This window comes from Anneissia japonica, unplaced genomic scaffold (assembly GCF_011630105.1).
Source record: "Anneissia japonica isolate Jap-2015-1 unplaced genomic scaffold, ASM1163010v1 scaffold288015_len651517_cov191, whole genome shotgun sequence".
Lineage (NCBI taxonomy): Eukaryota > Metazoa > Echinodermata > Crinoidea > Comatulida > Comatulidae > Anneissia > Anneissia japonica.
Genome location: NW_022751954.1, coordinates 117,588 through 134,999, shown reverse-complemented (window position 1 = coordinate 134,999; position 17,412 = coordinate 117,588). Strand labels below are relative to the sequence as shown.

The window sequence follows — 17,412 nt, the reverse complement described above, 5'->3', positions numbered from 1 at the left end:
ATACTGCAGCCGAAATGCATAACAAAAATAGCACAACTGAAATAATCAGATGCCGAGTTTGTTGGAGGGCGAGTTTGCTGTCTCTTATACACATCTAGATGTGTATAAGAGACAGGAATTACACTACTTCGAGAGTCAGAAGTGCCATGCTCTGGCATCAGGTGGTAGGTGTATATTTTTTATGGCTCTACAAAAAGATGTACAAACTACTGTAGGCCTAAAGTAAAGGCGTACATTTTCACTTGATGAATAACGTTTTTTTTTTTCTTTACATAATCCCTAAGCCTAGTCCTAAAAAGCTAGTCGGGGCTAGAGCCTGTCAAAATTTCAAGATCCAGAACCCCTCATACAGGTGATCGTGGCTGCTGCACTGGGAATTCCCCTGATAACTATGACGTGTCTCAGGGAATTCCGGATCGGAAATATCATCGCGTCGAAATATCTTTGGTCGAAATCAAAGATCGAAATCTAATTAAGGAAAGGGGGCGCTTTTGGAAATTCCTGGAAAAAGTACGTACTGTACTGCGTGAATGCAGCTAGGAGGTTTAGGCTAAGCTTTGATTGTGCTGCTGTTGTCAACTTCTGTTTTCGATCAGAGATAAAAAAAAAAGACCGAGTTGGGTAGGTTTTAGTTAATTGTCTTTGCAATCCAGTCATTAATTGTAGGTTGTATCTACAAGTTGATACTATACTACTAGGCTCTAGGCTAGCTAGGCCTAGGTTTTAGGCCCAATGAATGCTTACCCTAGCTAGGCCTAGGCTATACTACTAAAACTAGGGCCTGGCCTGGCCCTAGGCCTAGTACTACTACTACAAGGCTAGGCTCCTAGAGCCTAGTTCCTCTGGGCCCTAGGGCATTAGGCTAGGCCTGGGCTTGACTTCTAGGCCTAAGCCTAGCTAGACTAGGAGGAAGGAGGCAGCCTAGACTAACAACATGCAGTAAGTTAGTATTATAAAATAGGCTAGCCAAAAAGGTACTTACCAGTACTGTATATCTGAATTTTTTTCCGCTTCTTGGGCTACATTCTAGCCTGGTTCCTAGCTAGGGCTAGGCCTAATACAATGTTACAATGTGTGTGTCCGTAGGCCAAGGCCTATAGATAGGATGATCTTTAGACTTTTGACTTGATGTGATGTCGTTTCTCCGAGGGCTTTCCAGGGTCGGCTGTGCAGTACACAGGTCAGTAGACACGCCAGTCTGTGCAGCCGCAAATGAGCTAACCCAGGAAATCCGTGGTCATTGCAGTGTGACCTCCAGGGAGGGGGTCGTCACTATATTCCCCCATTGTTTGAAGAAGGATGCCATGCAGCATGGGCAGTGACCCAACCCACAAATATTCAGATTTTGTAATTTGTATGTCTTCTGTGGGCTCCTAGTCGGGGGTTTGCTTTGAGAGGGTGTGGACCCATAAATAGAGTAATTCAGTGGGGATGCCAGTCGATTCGAGCGGATGTCAGTTCGAGCGGATGCCAGTTAGATCGGATGCCAGTTTGAGCGGATGCATTTAGTGCGAACTATAACAAGGGCGAATTTATCGTTGCCATATTCTTGTATTTGTTTGTTTTAAATGCAAAAAATGCTCTGATTACTAAGGTTCTGAAAGGTTTTTAGTACTTTTTGATAATTACTCCATGTTTAAATTACAGTCTTGGCAACTCAGACTACCAAGATGGCCGCTAACAAGTTAAAACTATAATAGAATTGCGCACTTCTCAGCTTAAAAAAGAATAAAGTGTATGTTTTACCATGGTTTTACTAGCGTGCACGAGAAGCACACACACAAGACGAGTGACCATTATTTTTTTCACGGTAAACAAAGTGGGGTGGCTAGCCACCCTATTCACTACCCTTCCCCCTCCCCAGATCCGCCACTGTTTGGGGTTCTGTATTTTAAAAAGCCCCCTTCCCCTTTGAAAATGTCAAATTTTTAGCTCAAATTATATTTGTATTAATTGAGTTATGCTACTCACTTATCTATTCTGGAACTGTTGTGTGCCCCCTTCCCCTTTGAAAATGTCAAATTTTTAGCTCAAAAATAGGAAATTTTGAAGTAATTCGTAGGTAACTTGCTGTATCGGTATGCTCCAAATATATAACTTCAATATAAATATTTAATAAAACGATGAGGAGTATAATGATTTTGGACCGATGTTGTTGTCACAAGAATCAAAACTCAAAACTGACTATCCTAACTACTAAAGTAACTTATATACAGCAGGGGGACAGGAAGCAAGTGCTCATCAAGACATTCCTTACAAGTGATGTAGCATAAACACCCTGAGTGACTTTCCCAGTAAGGAATGCATGACTCACTTAAGTAGATCCAGGAGAGGGAGAGGGGTGAATGGCTTATGGGTCATGTCCAGTGGATACTATGTTACACTCGCACAGGTTTTTGTTCGCACAAGTGGATCTTCTTCCGCTCAAACTAGCATCCGCTCAAAAAAAATTCCGCTTGAATCCGCTTGAATTGGCCTTCGCTCGAAGTGGCATCCGCTCGAATTGACTGGTTCCCATTCAGTGGTACCTGGTGGCCTCTGGTACCCCAAGCCTTTTAGGGTAAGCACTGAGCTTTTGTAGTCTGTAGAGGTATATTATTCCTCCGGGTGAGGTCTAAGACTCCCGGTACTCCACCAAATCTTAGCCCACCACCTTTGCTGTCTTCACAGCAGGTGAGAGAATGCTACTCACCAGTCTGGAGGAGATAATTGAAACCCATCACCTGTAATAAGCAACCTGCAATCATTTAGCACTGTATATCTGGTTGCAGGCATTGCTCCTTTGGTAAACCTACCAGCTTCAGTGGCAGAACTCAAGTAGGTCCCTGGGGAAGTGTGGGAACTTATCTACAGTATCTCCTTTGCAGTCCATCCTGTCTGGTTCAGTCATACTTTTTGAGTTATCACGGCCAATTTCGCTGAGTGCTGTGATCTAGGATGAACCCGCTAAAATCCTTACAAAATTAGGCCCAAATTCCAATCTCGAATCCCCGCACTCGGAAGGAGCAGGTCTTCCTGTAAGAACGGCCACAGTAGATGACGATTCCTCACCACTTTAACAGGATGTGAATCCGAATGATGTATCAACCCTGGACTTACAGTAAACCCCAAACTTTGACGTACCATGGTCACAAGTCAACAGTCCCCCCAAAAGCAATTTTTCCCTTAACAAACTTGCCTCCTAACAAACTTGCCCACTAACAGACTTTCCTTTAACCTTTCTTATCAAGAGCTAGCTGTCAGCATAAATATTTATTTTATTTCAGTATTTACAGTATAATCATGATCAAAATATGTACTGTATTATAGAAAGCCAAAAAACGATAAAACCAAGCAACTTCTAACATTTTCATTTTTTTTTTGTTACGGTAATAAACTTAAAATTTTTGATGCAATTCAGCCTGTGCTGCAAAATCAAAATGTTTTAATAATAAACCAGAATAAATAAATAAATAAATAAATATAAAAAAAAAAAACTGTATTCGTTAAAAATACTATTAAAAATAATTAATAAACTAATGTTGCAGTAATGTAAGTTTCGTGGTACTGCATTGCTTAGCTACATTGTTCACTCCATACTGCAGCCGAAATGCATAACAAAAATAGCACAACTGAAATAATCAGATGCCGAGTTTGTTGGAGGGCGAGTTTGTTAGTGGGCAAGTTTTGTTAGGGAGCCAGTAGGGGGAAACTGTACAGTCAAAGGTTGAGTTTGTCAAGGGGACGAGTTTGTAGAGGGCGAGATTGCAAGGGATCGATTTGACTGGATCCCATCCTAGATACTAGGCCTAGTCCTTTATCTAGCATTACAACAACAGCCAGCATGTAAAGTACGGTAAGTACAGTGCAAATGCACACAAACAGGCCATACATTTCAGAAACTAAAGGCTGATTTCCGTGCAAATTTTACGGAAAATTAAGCCCTGACTAATCTCATAATAAACAATCAACCATGCTGTATTATGCAGGAGTTATGATTCTGCATGCATCACTTACTAGAAACCACCCGAGGGGGCATAGACACAAGAATTTATCAGGCAGGTAAAGCATAAAGTTCTTAGAATTAATGAGGTTGCATAAAGTCATCAGCTTATGCGACAACAATTGAGTTTTTGTCTAAATTCTAGGATGCAGTTTGGCACGAATCTGTGTAGTGCAGAGAACACAGGATGGTTCCCAGCAACCAGGGGCGGATCCAGAAATGTCCAAAAGGGGGGGGGGCCGGAAGGGGAGCCGAAAGTTGGGCCGATTGAGACAACACTGTCCTAGGGGGTCCGGGGCATGGCCCCGCGAAATTTTTGTGTTCTAGACGCCCAAACATAACATTTGAGGCATTTTGGGCTATCATTTTTTTCCTTTTCTCTCTTTTTTTCTTCTTTTTTTCTTTTTTTTACCTCCCAAAAGGGGGGGCCGGGGCCGGGCCGGCCCCCCCCTAAATCCGCCCCTGGCAACCGTATAGGATAAGTTGGAATATCTACTCAAAAAATATGGTTTATTATGAAGTTAGTGAAATCTGCCAGTAGTAGGGGCCCCCAAGTTGAAGAAGTCCATTCGCAGGAGATTTTTACAGGAACGTTTGGCTGACTGCAAATACAACGCACGTCGTGTTGCAGCCAAAATGCAACTACTCATATGATATCAAATACTTGAAATTCAATGATCGAACAAACAGTTATTTAAATTGCTCTTGCTTTCATTTTTATTTACACTATGTAAATTAAATACCATGAAATTACATAAATTGCTTCTTTTTTTTTCTGGAATCTACTACTCTGTACAGTAGGCCTAGCCTAATATTATACATAATTCATTTATTTACACTATTAATCAATATCATGTAATTACATCAATTTACACTTCCTTTCTGGCATCTACTAGTTTAATATTGTATTTCAATAAAAGTAGTACTGTAATAGCTTTTTGACCGCTGAGCTGAGAGATGAGTGGAATTTCGATGCAGTTCATGGCAGTCTAAGCAAGTCTGTAAACATAAAAATAATGAAAATATTATCTCAAAATGTATGTAATCTAATTTATTTTATTCTTGTTAAAATATCGATATCTTCTCTAGGTGTACGCAACTTGACTTCAGAAACCGTTGTCGAGGTCTAGGTCTAAGTTATTTTAAGTAGGCCTAGAGCAGGACAGAAAAAAGAAAATGAACACAGAATGTATGTTTCCTTCATGATCACATAAAACTTAAAAAATTGAAGTCAACATACATTTAAATGTCTTTCAATATCGGCCATTCCATCGTTCTTCGCTGAGATTACAGCATTACTTACAACATGGATCTCCATGCTTTCAAACAATACATTTTGCTTAGTTGAGAGTACGATTTGACCTTGATGGTGCACCATCTGTGGTGACGGACATACTTGCTTTCTTCGCTGTGAGCCATATCTCTTACAGTATTATTTTCGAATATCAATTAATGTGTGATTTTCATGAAACAGCTACGATAAAATTAATTTTATGCAAAAAGCTATCAGTATTTATGTTGCACGGTCACAAAGGGCATGATGTTTAGACACACTCCTAGGCTATCTATCGCTGCAGGCATGATCACACAGTGTTGTAAGCATGGGCGCATTAACTTTTTTAACATTTGGTTCTGTGTTTTCAGCAGCTACTGTAATTAATTGTAAATGCTTTATAAATAGTGATAGTAGGGAGTGGAATAAGCTTATTTGTGACTGTTTACGATTGTTTTTTTTTACATCCTGAGCCTTGTTTTTACCTAGGCCTAGGCTACAGTAGAGCTGATTTTAGGTATATAAAAACTTTGCATGTATTTTTGTGTTAATTTATACAGACCATTAACCATTACCCTTTACTTATTGTTGTTTCATATAGTAAATTGAATGCAGTAGCTATGTCATTCCATAGTAATGATGAGGTGGCTTTGGAACAGATGGAGTTTTCTTATATAAAAGAATGCAAAGATACGAAAGAACTGGAGCGAATTCTTCGAAAGCTCAAGTAGGTATATTAAACAATTTTGCCCAAGGCAAACAATTTTTACCACAGTTACAAGTATTTTTTTAACTTATGTTTTTGCCCATTTCAAATGTGTATTAACTTAAAATATCTTGGGTAGAATTGAGAAGGTGGCTGAGAGAGGTATAGTTCCTGCTTCTTATGCTGAAGACCCAGGCTCAAAACCCGACCAGCATGAGATTATAATTTGAGTTTGATCAATTGGCTTCTCGAATAACCTTATATTGTTGAGACTTAGGCAAGTTAAGGATAATGTTTGTATCCGTATGTGTCTGTTATTTTGTAGTTAAGTTGGGTGACGCTGCACTGTGGGTGCCCAGGGCCCCAGCCCGAATTTTTGATTTTCTATTAGAATGATGAATTATTATTTAAAAATTAAAATTTTTTATTAAACTTCATTCAGGTCAGGCAGTGAAGGTTATTTTCCACATCTCACTACATACTGTGAAGAAAGGCTTGCAGAGCTAAACCCAAAAAGGTATTATAATTATTTTATTTGAGAATGTCAAGTTTACAGGAAAAACGTACCTTACAGTATCTTAATTGTATAATGAGCTAAGCTACTCAGTTGTCTTATCTGCTGTCATCAAGTTGACATATCTTCAATGCCTGTTGTTTGCCTTCTCTACACACACAATAATTGCTCTCCCAAATGTTGACTGATGTTGCTCTTCCTATTATTGACTGATGTTGTTTCTGTTATTTTTTGTTGGTGGTACTGTAGATCATTTTTTATTATTCAATTATATCTTTAAAAAAAAAAAGACATCATAAACATAACATTCAAACGTTGCATTATAAATATTATATAGTATATTATAAAAAAAAAAAAATAAAGGTAAAAGAAAAAAAAAATCATATTTTAAATTTACAAGTAAATTAGCAAGCAAGCAAGTAGACAAAAAAAATATTCTTTTTAAAGGAAAGCTCATGGATTGATACCACAATACCCGATAACTCAAACTTACATATGTTAAGATCATAATTGTTAAGTGTTACGATAATAATTGTTGCACATTTCCATGGACACTAAGCTTGAATAAGATATTGAGTGTGAATCAGTTGGACTGCGTGAATGCTTGTTTTGACAATGGAAATTGATCATTTTTTAAGCACAAAATGTGCTACATTTTATAGTAGTTATCTATTAAAGCTCAATTCTAAACATTTTTTTTTGTAACTTTTTCATTTGTGATACTATTAAAAGAAAAACATTCAGTCTTTATTGTATAAATCTATCATTTCCCCTCACTTTGACTATTGAAACGTATTATGGGGTCGTTGCAACCAATCACTAAAACATAAACTTAAGTGTTACAAAATTGAGCAGCTAAGATAATAATGTGGACATCTAGATATGACTAGCTCTCAAGCACTAAGAGACCTAACTTGCTAACCCCAGAAAAATCAAAAACAATGTCACAGTGAAGCAGTAACAATGTATAAAATAATGAATAGCTTAACACCATTCTACTTTAGAAACAGATTTAATGAACGTGAACAAATATATAATACTAGATCTAAAGACGTTTAAAGCATTTAAACCAAAAACTGAATATAAGAAAAGAAGGTTTTCCTACCATGGTGCCAATATCTGGAATAATCTAAATGATTTAAACCCAACTGCAACTGTTTAACATAAATATATTTAAATCATTAATAAACAGACAACTATTGAAAAAATTAAAACAACTTAGAGTTTTTGTTTCATAAAGTTAATTTTTAGTATTTTTGTGTTTTGAAATAAAAATTTATACATGCAACTTTTTCTTAAGAGTAGTTTTAGTGTATTATTCCTAAATGAAACCAGTTTCTAGTTTTTGATTAGTGTAATGTAATTTTGTGTACTTTGATTTCATTTTTATTATAACTTTTGTGCCATACATATATCTTTTCATAACATGTAGTAAGATAATTACCGTACTCGCGAGAATAAGCGCCCAGGCGCTTAAAATATTTTTTTTGCACTTTTTGAGGGGCGCTTATTCAAACGGGGCGCTTGTTCGAACGGGGCGCTTATCAAAACAGAGTGGAAATTCAGGGGGGCGCTTATGGAAATAGATGAAAATCGAGGGGTTCTTATGAGAAATTATTAAATTCAAGAGGCACATTTTGAATGAAAAACGATTATAAAATAACATCAGGAAACCGCAAATTACGAATGGTGGTGCGGTGGAAAAGATAATCGTCCAGAGAGCATGGCTTGTCATGACAAGAATGTTGTGAGTACAGTATTACATAAGAGCAGAATAGCAGATGAAATTAGTGGTGGTGGTTAGCTTGTTAGCCATCGGCCGATTGAGACTAACAGGATGGCATGATCATTGCAGGTTTTCTTGAAAACTCAGATGAGAATATGTTAGGTGCAAATTGTCGGAAAAGCAGTAGAAATAGGCTATAGAAAAATATAAGAAGATGAAAGTTGGAAATATACTGTCTGTCCTGGGAGCTCTCATCATGCTAACATCCACAGTCCAGGATTGATTGAATTAATGAGGGTGGGGGGGCGTATATTCAAATTAGAAGGGGCGCTTATTCAAACGGGGCGCTTAAGGAAATTCTCAAGTTAGGAGGGGCGCTCATTCGAGAGGGGCGCTTATTCAAACGGGGCGCTTATTCGCGCGAGTACGGTAAGTTATTAATTACTTTACTTTTGTATTTTTTCATTGTTATATAAATTTGTATGTACTCGTATTTATGTTAAATCAAAACGGCCTTGTGATAAACACAGTTTTCGTGATTCAAATTTTTCCAATTGAAAATAAAGTTATTATTATTATTATTATTGTTATTAGTATTATTCCTTTTTTTATGTTACTATTTCACATTGCTCTCTATATGTTTTCCCTTCATCTCCTGCTGCTTAATTTTCAGTGTATCTGTATATAAATCATATTTGAATATTTTTTTTTTAATGACGATTTATAATTTCAGCCAATTGCTGATCAAAGATGGCTTACCTGCAAATAAATATGATGTGGATAAGAAAGAATGGGAAAATATACAAAAGGAGATGAATGTAAGAAGCAGCATGGCTCCTTGTTACCTTGAAAGAGAAATATAAACTTTTATTTTGTTTATTGTACACTTTAACAGAATAAAAAAAACCAGTTGTGATATAGGGGATTCCATCCCAAAACTAGCATCCATGGCAAAAAACAAGGAAATTGTTTAATATATTTTAATATATATTTATAATCTCATTATAAGCTTAAAATGGTGGGTCATTTTTGGAATCATCTTACAATTGCCAAGAAGGAGTTAAAAAGTATTAGGGCTTCCCAAGGCCGTAGCCTGGATTTGTAAGGTGGGGTTTGGTTTTTTCAGAAAATGGCAAATTTTATGCAAAAAAATTAATGCAAAATCCAAATTTGACGTTTTATGCTAATTATTTACCAGAATTATTTTTATTATTATTCAACATATATCGATAGTACACTGGTTTTGTTGTACACAAGCAGATGTTATTAAATAAATGTGTTCTTCAACAATAAGAGAGATAACATTGGTGGTCCAATAACGTGTTATCAAAGATGTATGCGAAACTGGGAACAAAATAAATTTGTGGCTAATTTTTTTTTAATGGTTCCTGTTTATATTTCATATATTTGTAATTGTGTTTACAGGAGTTTGAGAAAATTGGTAAAGACAATGCAGGTAACGCAGATTATAACAATGTGAACCTTCCCCCTATACGAAATAGTACAGTGATAACAACGGATGGGAAAAAAGTAAGGGTAATTGTTTTTTTTTTTTAATTTGGTGGGTGGTCATATATATTTAGAATTACCGAAAACTAGATACCCATCAGCATCATCATAGTCTACCATAATTAATGAAAATTAACGTATATACCAATCATATTTCCTTTTGTATAAAACATCACCCCCCCCCCCCTTTTTTTCAATTAAAAAGCAATTTTTTTTTTGTAGCACTGCATGCCTAATTTAAAGCCAATATATGATTTTTGTGCCTACTACCCTCAGGCAGTAGACACTTTGCTATCCTGGTCAATCCGGAAGTGTAAAGTTAAAATTGTGAGCGTGAGTTGACATTCACAAAAGTGTAAATAAGAATCCGGAAGTGTAAAGTTGACATTATGTTACATTTGTGATGTGTGATATGACGTGATTTACTACTCTACTACCCGTAAACTCGGTCGTGTGTGGTACAATGCATTGCTAACCAATTTATCATTATCTATCAGGCACACAGTTCCGAAAGTTGGAAGTTAAAATTAAATCGAGTGGAAGTGGTTAAACGGGTCTACAGTTGAACTCAGGTCGAGACTGTTTTGCTTGTGGTTTTTCCCGTTGTTTTTTCTACCCTAACTCGGTGGTTTTACAGTTGCAACAACAAATTTATTAATAATACTATTATTTCATTAATCACTTTCGACATCACCGTTTCTATTAAATTTTTTTTTTTGTAGCACTGCATGCCTAATTTAAAGCCAATATATGATTTTTGTGTCTACTACCCTCAGGCAGTAGACACTTTGCTATCCTGGTCAATCCGGAAGTGTAAAGTTAAAATTGTGAGCGTGAGTTGACATTCATAAAAGTGTAAATAAGAATCCGGAAGTGTAAAGTGGACATTATGTTACATTCATGATGTGTGATATGACGTGATTTACTACTCTACTACCCGTAAACTCGGTTGTGTGTGGTACAATGCATTGCTAACCAATTTATCATTATCTATCAGGCACACAGTTCCGAAAGTTGGAAGTTAAAATTAAATCGAGTGGAAGTGGTTAAACGGGTCTACAATTGAACTCAGGTCGAGACTGTTTTGCTTGTGGTTTTTCCCGTTGTTTTTTCTACCCTAACTCGGTGGTTTTACAGTTGCAACAACAAATTTATTAATAATACTATTATTTCATTAATCACTTTCGACATCACCGTTTCTATTAAATTTGGCATTAGACACGCCCCCGCTGGGAGCCTATTTTTTTTTTAGAGTAATTGCAAAAGTCAGCTAAGTTACTTATTAAAATCATACACTGGGCTTATACCCGAGGAAAGGTTGGTATGTAAAATTTGGTGTAAACTGGGGGGTTGGCTTATACCCGAGAAACTATGGTGCTACACATGAATGTGTTTATTCGGTGTAAACACCAAGGATAAAGTAACCCACAAAAGTCTGAAGAAGACTTATTTCCAGTGGGGTCCTTCTGGTGGTGATCAGGGAACAATTTTTTTTTCAAAATATTGATTAGGGACAATTGCTAATCAGTTTTCAAATTGATTAGCAATTGTCGCTAATCAATCAATGTGTGTATCAATTTTATAATAATCTGCAATTACAGAAACAGTACACCGGAAGACAATCCCCTATCCTTTTTCCGAAGAGTGTACTGTGTTCTTTAACATGCACATGGGCCATATTGCACACAGGTCCAACAGCTTAAACGTCTCATTAGGACTTTGCTCTATCGTAACATTTTAACCACTAGCTGAAATACTAGGAGAGCAGTGATAGGAATTGAATCGGGACATATAAATCTCTATGGTTCAGCGCACACCAGTGGCTACCTGCCGTTGCATTGCACATACATTGTAAAAAGTATGTAAAGTACATATAAAGAATGGCGTAAATAGATTTTTATACTCAGGATATAAAAGTTATATTCTTATATTTCCTAATAACAGTCAAAGAATGAAGAATGGGGTAAGCCATCCAAAGATCGAATTTCCTCATCAAACTACAGAGAATGGGACAAGTTTGATGCTGATACAGCTGCAAGTAATGTTGATAAGAAAATCTCAGCTGAGTCTAACACATCTAGTATCAACGCAGAAGATATCAACATACAGCATTTGGTCGATACAGCAGGTGAATATTTATCATCATCTTCTTTTATTTCCATCATTTATATCGTTTTTAAATTTTAGTTAAAAAAAATTTTTTTTTTTAAATTATCTTTTTCAATGCTTTCACCACTGTACACACTAATCGTAATGTTGAGGTTTTAGAAGATCTTTTATTTTGATGATAATAATAATAATAACAACAAACAGACCGAATGGAAGTAACATCATTCTCAATACCTTCAGGGGTGGAGCGCCAGGGCCCCCAGGGCCCCAGCTACGAGGGGCCCTGACATTGTAGTTAAAAGAAAGTGACATCATAGATCTTTAACAAAGAGCTCGGATTCAACTTAAAATGTTTAAATATTAATTTTTTTTTCTGATGTATCTTTCATAATTACAGTATCATATAATTTTACATTTATTTTTTTTTATGGTATCTCATGTATTCTTTAATTGTAAATTCTGATAATTGTCAGTAAAAAATTTAATATTTCTCTTACCGTACTCGCGCGAATAAGCGCCCGGGCACTTAAAATATTTTTTGCACTTTCTGAGGGGCGCTCATTCAAACAGGCGCTTATTTAAACGGGGCGCTTATGAAAACAGAGTGGAAATTGAGGGGGCGCTTATGGAAATAGATGAAAATCGAGGGGTTCTTATGGGATATTATTTTAATAATTAAAAATTCAAGAGGCACTTTTTGAATTAAAAAAAAGATTATATAAGGACATTACGAATGGTGGTTAGAAAAGATAATCGTCCAGAGAACATGGCTCATAACAAGAATGCGTGAATATTTACATAACAGCAAAATAGCAGATACAATTAGTGGTGGGTAGTGGTTAGCTTGTTGGCCATCGGCCGATATTGAGATTAGCAGGATGGCAGGATCATTGTATTTTTCTTGAAAACTCAGATGAGAATGTGCTTAAGGTCAAAAAAAGAAAAAGAGGAGTAGGACTAGACATAGACAAATATGCAAAAAGATTAAAGTTGGAAATATACTGTCTGTCCAGGGATCGCAGCTCTCATCTGTCCAGGGATCGCAGCTCTCATCTGTCCAAGAGAAATATATTTTGATATTGACTGAAGAAGAATGTGTTTCCACTCTGCAGCTCAAATCATGCCAACAACCACAGTCCCAGGATTGATTGGATTATTGACTTGCTAAAAAAAAAAATCTTATGATGGGGCGCTTATTCAAATTAGAAGGGGGCGCTTATTCAAACGGGGCGCTTAAGGAAATTTTCACGTTAGGAGGGGCGGTTATTCAAACGGGGCGTTTATTCGCGCGAGTACGGTATATTAATTACATTTTTTCTAACTGGTTTTGGATCAATGATTCTTTTTGATCATGCAATAACACATTTTGATGGTATTTATGTGTTGTAGTAAAAATTAAGGGGAATTTTTTTGAGTATACATATGCAACGGCAAAAAAATAAATGCCTCCCTCAAATAGATGCCTCCTTCGAATAAACTCCCCTCGAAAATCCTTCTCAACAATACACACCCTGGGGTGTTTATTTGAATAAATGTGGTAATTCCTTTTGGCTTCTAGTATATTATTTAGGTAAATTTTCTTTACACTAAGCCAAAATTAACTACTTTCTTCATGTCTGATGTCATCCGATGATGTGCCGACCCCCCCTCCTGGGGGAGGGGGGTCGTCATAAATATCAGACAGCTCATAGTCTCCTTCATCTCTGGATGACATTATACCAGTGTTACGTTACGTTTTGGGCCATGGGACTGCTTTCTACACCATGAACAAATTTGTGGACCATTCCACATTGATTAAATATTCAAAGTCATTAATTAGACCCTATACATATATAGTCGAATAAACTTTCTTGATTTTAACATAAGGATAGCATCAATTGTGCCAGTGCTTATGCCACTTTAAAGTTATGATGAGAAACTCTTCCTTCTGCCATAACTTTTTTGAGCACAATATAGTCGATGAATTCTTTTGATAAAGTAGGCCTGAACACTGAATGTTAAAGGCAAAACAAAATGTTGTGTCATTGGGAAATTGATTATTAACTCAGTACAGAGCAAAGTTTCAAATGATTACAACAGAAAGAATAAAGCAAGGCTTGAGTAATTAAAGTGAGTAAGTAAACTCATATCACTGATATTTTCTTAACATTTGGCTTTACGCTCATTATTTCATCTATTGCATATTGTGAGCATCACCCAGGTGGAAACCTCAAAGAGTTGCGCTCAAGACCGAACAAGCTGCTTATTTCTAGACCCATGTAAAATTTCAAGTAGGAACAAAAAGCAACGGCGATAAACTAAACCCTATATTGCAATAATATGTGTAGTATATCTAAGCATGAAAGCAATATTCAATTAAAATAGTATGTTGTTTTCCGTGAATTTATATGCCATATACTACGGCAGACCACTCAACCTTTGGCCGACTACTTTCATTTCTTGCGGACCATTGACGTTTGACAGACCCACCAATCATTTTTGTTAGACGATGACTAAACACATGACCTAAAAAATGTCAGCTTAGTATTAAAAAATATTTACCTAAATAATTATCGATATGTTGCACTTTATTAGCACATGTTTTTTGAAGCCTTATATTATTTGGTTTTTTTTCTGCTTAAGGAATGTCAGAAGAAGAAAAGGTTTCGATGGCTAACCGAGAAAAGGACAAAGGAAATGAAGTTAGTAAATAGTGTACAAAAAGCATCTTATATGTCGACAGACACAGGAAATTATAATTATTAGGACATTTGCATGTACAGTACATAGTACTTATAGCAAGGTTCTTTTACTTAAGCCTTGGTCAGACTACCATATTATATTTGAAAAAAAAATGTGACATTCATGTACAGTCATGATGACATCACATCATAACCATATATAGGCACATCATGACTATATATGGGCATACAACAGTTTTTTTTTTCAAATAAAATGTGGTAATCTGAACAAAGCTTAATTTACAGCCATTCACACTGCATGAAGGGCAGTCACGGTATGGAGAGCTTAATTAATATATGCAGAGAAGAATGAATAAATGTCAGCAAATTTAAATACATGACAATGTCAAGAGGAAATTGGTGCAAGATTGCAGCCTCATCATTGTTTTTAGCCAAACCTGATCATGGCATTTATTGTAAAGCAGTTGGGTTTCCTGGCATTAAAAGTACTCTTGGTAAAATCATTCTGCTTCTTATGAAAACATATCATTTTTGGCAAAAACTCTGATTTCTTTAGTTCGTCAAATTACATTGACTGAAACCAAAATGTTTATCTCCGAGTTCGGCATGTTCTGCTTCATTCATGGAGTGTCCATTAATTAATATTTTACCAGTGAATGCAGGTAATAAGTATCAAAAAATGTTCCCTTAGTATTATTTTATGTGACCATTCCTTGAGCTGGTAATCAGTATCTAACAGTGCTGGTGTGATGTTAATTTTATTTACAAAGGTGTGCAAAAACACCTGTATTCAAATTTTACAGTCTAAGATGACTTGATAAATTGCACACTGTGTGATTTTGGTAATATTCATGTATGATTGATCGTTACATTGAATACCACAACCTGGTGTCCAAATGAATACAATGCATTGGCTTAAGGGTCAGGCTCACTATAATCGTGCAAACCCGGTCGCCCATGTTTCACCAACTTGGAATGACAAATATGATAATATGATAAGTGTTACCAAAATTCAAAAGACCATAATATATTAGAAAAGTGTACCAAATTTCATGGAGTTTTGATTACTGAAAACAGAGTTAGGACGATATTAATAGTCATGAGTATGCAAAATTTGTCTGTCGCCAGGTAAAAATTACTGTCTTAGCAATATGCCATTCAATAAATGCTGTGTACCACAGGGCTTATAGTTACCGATTTGTAAGCTGGTTGGAAAGTTGTCAATTTGTACTTTAATTTTTTTAAATCGAGGTGGGTTTAGTATGGTTTATGTTAAAGTTTAATAACCGTGTCACCAATTGCACATAATTTACGCTACATAATCATATTTGCCAGGAAAAACTTATATATATTATTGCAGAAAAACTTTAAGGTAATAGCTAATATTTGCTTAGTATAAGATGTTATGAATACTGTATTATTAATTCAGAAAAGTAGAATAGTCATCTATGCAAAATATGGTCGTAAACTTGAAATTTTGATTGTCGCTTTTAAGCAGTGAAACATACGTTACCTTATTTCTTCAGTTCAAGAATTTTAACCAAATTAACGTGAGAAGTAGTTAAGTAATAAGCATGGATACAGCGTCAGTAAATCATTATAGGTGTTAAGTAATCATGTTTAATTAGTAATTGTAATTAGAAAGGTAATGTATGTTACAGTAACCTATGTTACATTATGGAATATAAATCCATATTAATGAAATATAGATGGCATAAATCTATTATAAATGACTTTATTTACATTATCCTACCATACAGTGACTCTCTTTAGAAATGCTATCATTCATGGAAATTATTCCTATTGCATATATTTCAAATTTATTTTGAGGGTAACGTATATTACAGTAAAATATTATGTGTACATTATAATCGCGAGTAAATTCATGAAAAAAAATATTACACATTAAGTAAATTTACCTAATCAACATTCTTTAATATCAAATAGGTATGATGACAACAAATATGTTTGCAGGTCATCTTTATAATGTTCTATTAGAGTATAATGTTCAAATTGAGCAAAACTAGGGGCTTAACCACATATCATTAAAACTAGACCATATTATCAACTACTTCAATGATTTTTTCTCAAAAACCATAGCTAAAATAAATATAAAAACAAATTAAATGTTCTTCTTGTTGATTATAGACAAAAATACTCTTTAGTCATTTATGATAGTTTTGTAAATGTGTTCATTTTGAATGCGAGGCTATCATTTATTTTTTAAAACATGTACTGTATATACTTACAATTGCGAAGAGAAATTATAATTTTACTTGACTTTACAACGATAGACTCATGATCGGTGTTACATAATTATGTGAAACTTTCGTTACTGACATTTACATACATAATGCAATTATCATTGGAAGTGTACATTTTACACTCAGTTATAGATAATTGTCTTAAATCCATCTATTATTCAACAGTGGTTCAATAACTTCCGTTATCGCATATCAAATGTATTGATTATGATAAAGGGTATACTGTGAAGAAACTATTTGAAGTTAATGTTACGATTTTAGGGAATTGTTCTTGACATATTAAAGTTTCATTCTAAAGAAAACCCTAGTTTGTTAACTGAACTTTATTTTTCTTGATTTTTAAAGTCCAATTGCACGTTTATAGTGAGCCTGACCCTTAATTCTTGTACAGGACTAGTAATGGTACCGTAAAACCTTGAATTGAAGCCCAGTCGGCTTAATCTCGAGATGAAGCCCATCTCGAATTGAAACCCCTCTTTGGTTTGTAAAATTAGCCTCGAAAAGACAAGAAAGCATAGGCTTCTTTTCAAGATAGTACAGTGTATACACTGTACATGAATTTCAAAAGACAAAATAAATTAAAAACAAACTTGGTTTATACAGTAGTTTAGGTGATTTAATGTCAGTTAAACTAATTTCTCTATGGTT

At 35.4% G+C, this 17,412-nt stretch overlaps 1 protein-coding gene across 2 annotated transcripts in view; it reads left to right on the top strand.

Moving 5' to 3' along the window:
• Positions 1-462: 462 nt before the first annotated feature.
• LOC117121997 (sperm-associated antigen 1-like) overlaps positions 463-17,412 on the top strand; it is a 32,631-nt gene continuing 15,681 nt past the window's right edge. The window contains exons 1-7 of one of the 2 annotated variants that reach the window (XM_033267466.1): positions 463-621; positions 5,857-5,982; positions 6,404-6,478; positions 8,935-9,019; positions 9,627-9,731; positions 11,655-11,838; positions 14,442-14,500. In XM_033267466.1, coding sequence (XP_033123357.1) covers positions 5,876-5,982; positions 6,404-6,478; positions 8,935-9,019; positions 9,627-9,731; positions 11,655-11,838; positions 14,442-14,500 — 615 coding nt within the window. In that variant the 5' untranslated portion in view covers positions 463-621; positions 5,857-5,875. Of the gene's footprint in view, positions 622-5,856; positions 5,983-6,403; positions 6,479-8,934; positions 9,020-9,626; positions 9,738-11,654; positions 11,839-14,441; positions 14,501-17,412 lie in introns of both variants that reach the window. The other variant, XM_033267465.1, reaches the window with a different exon arrangement.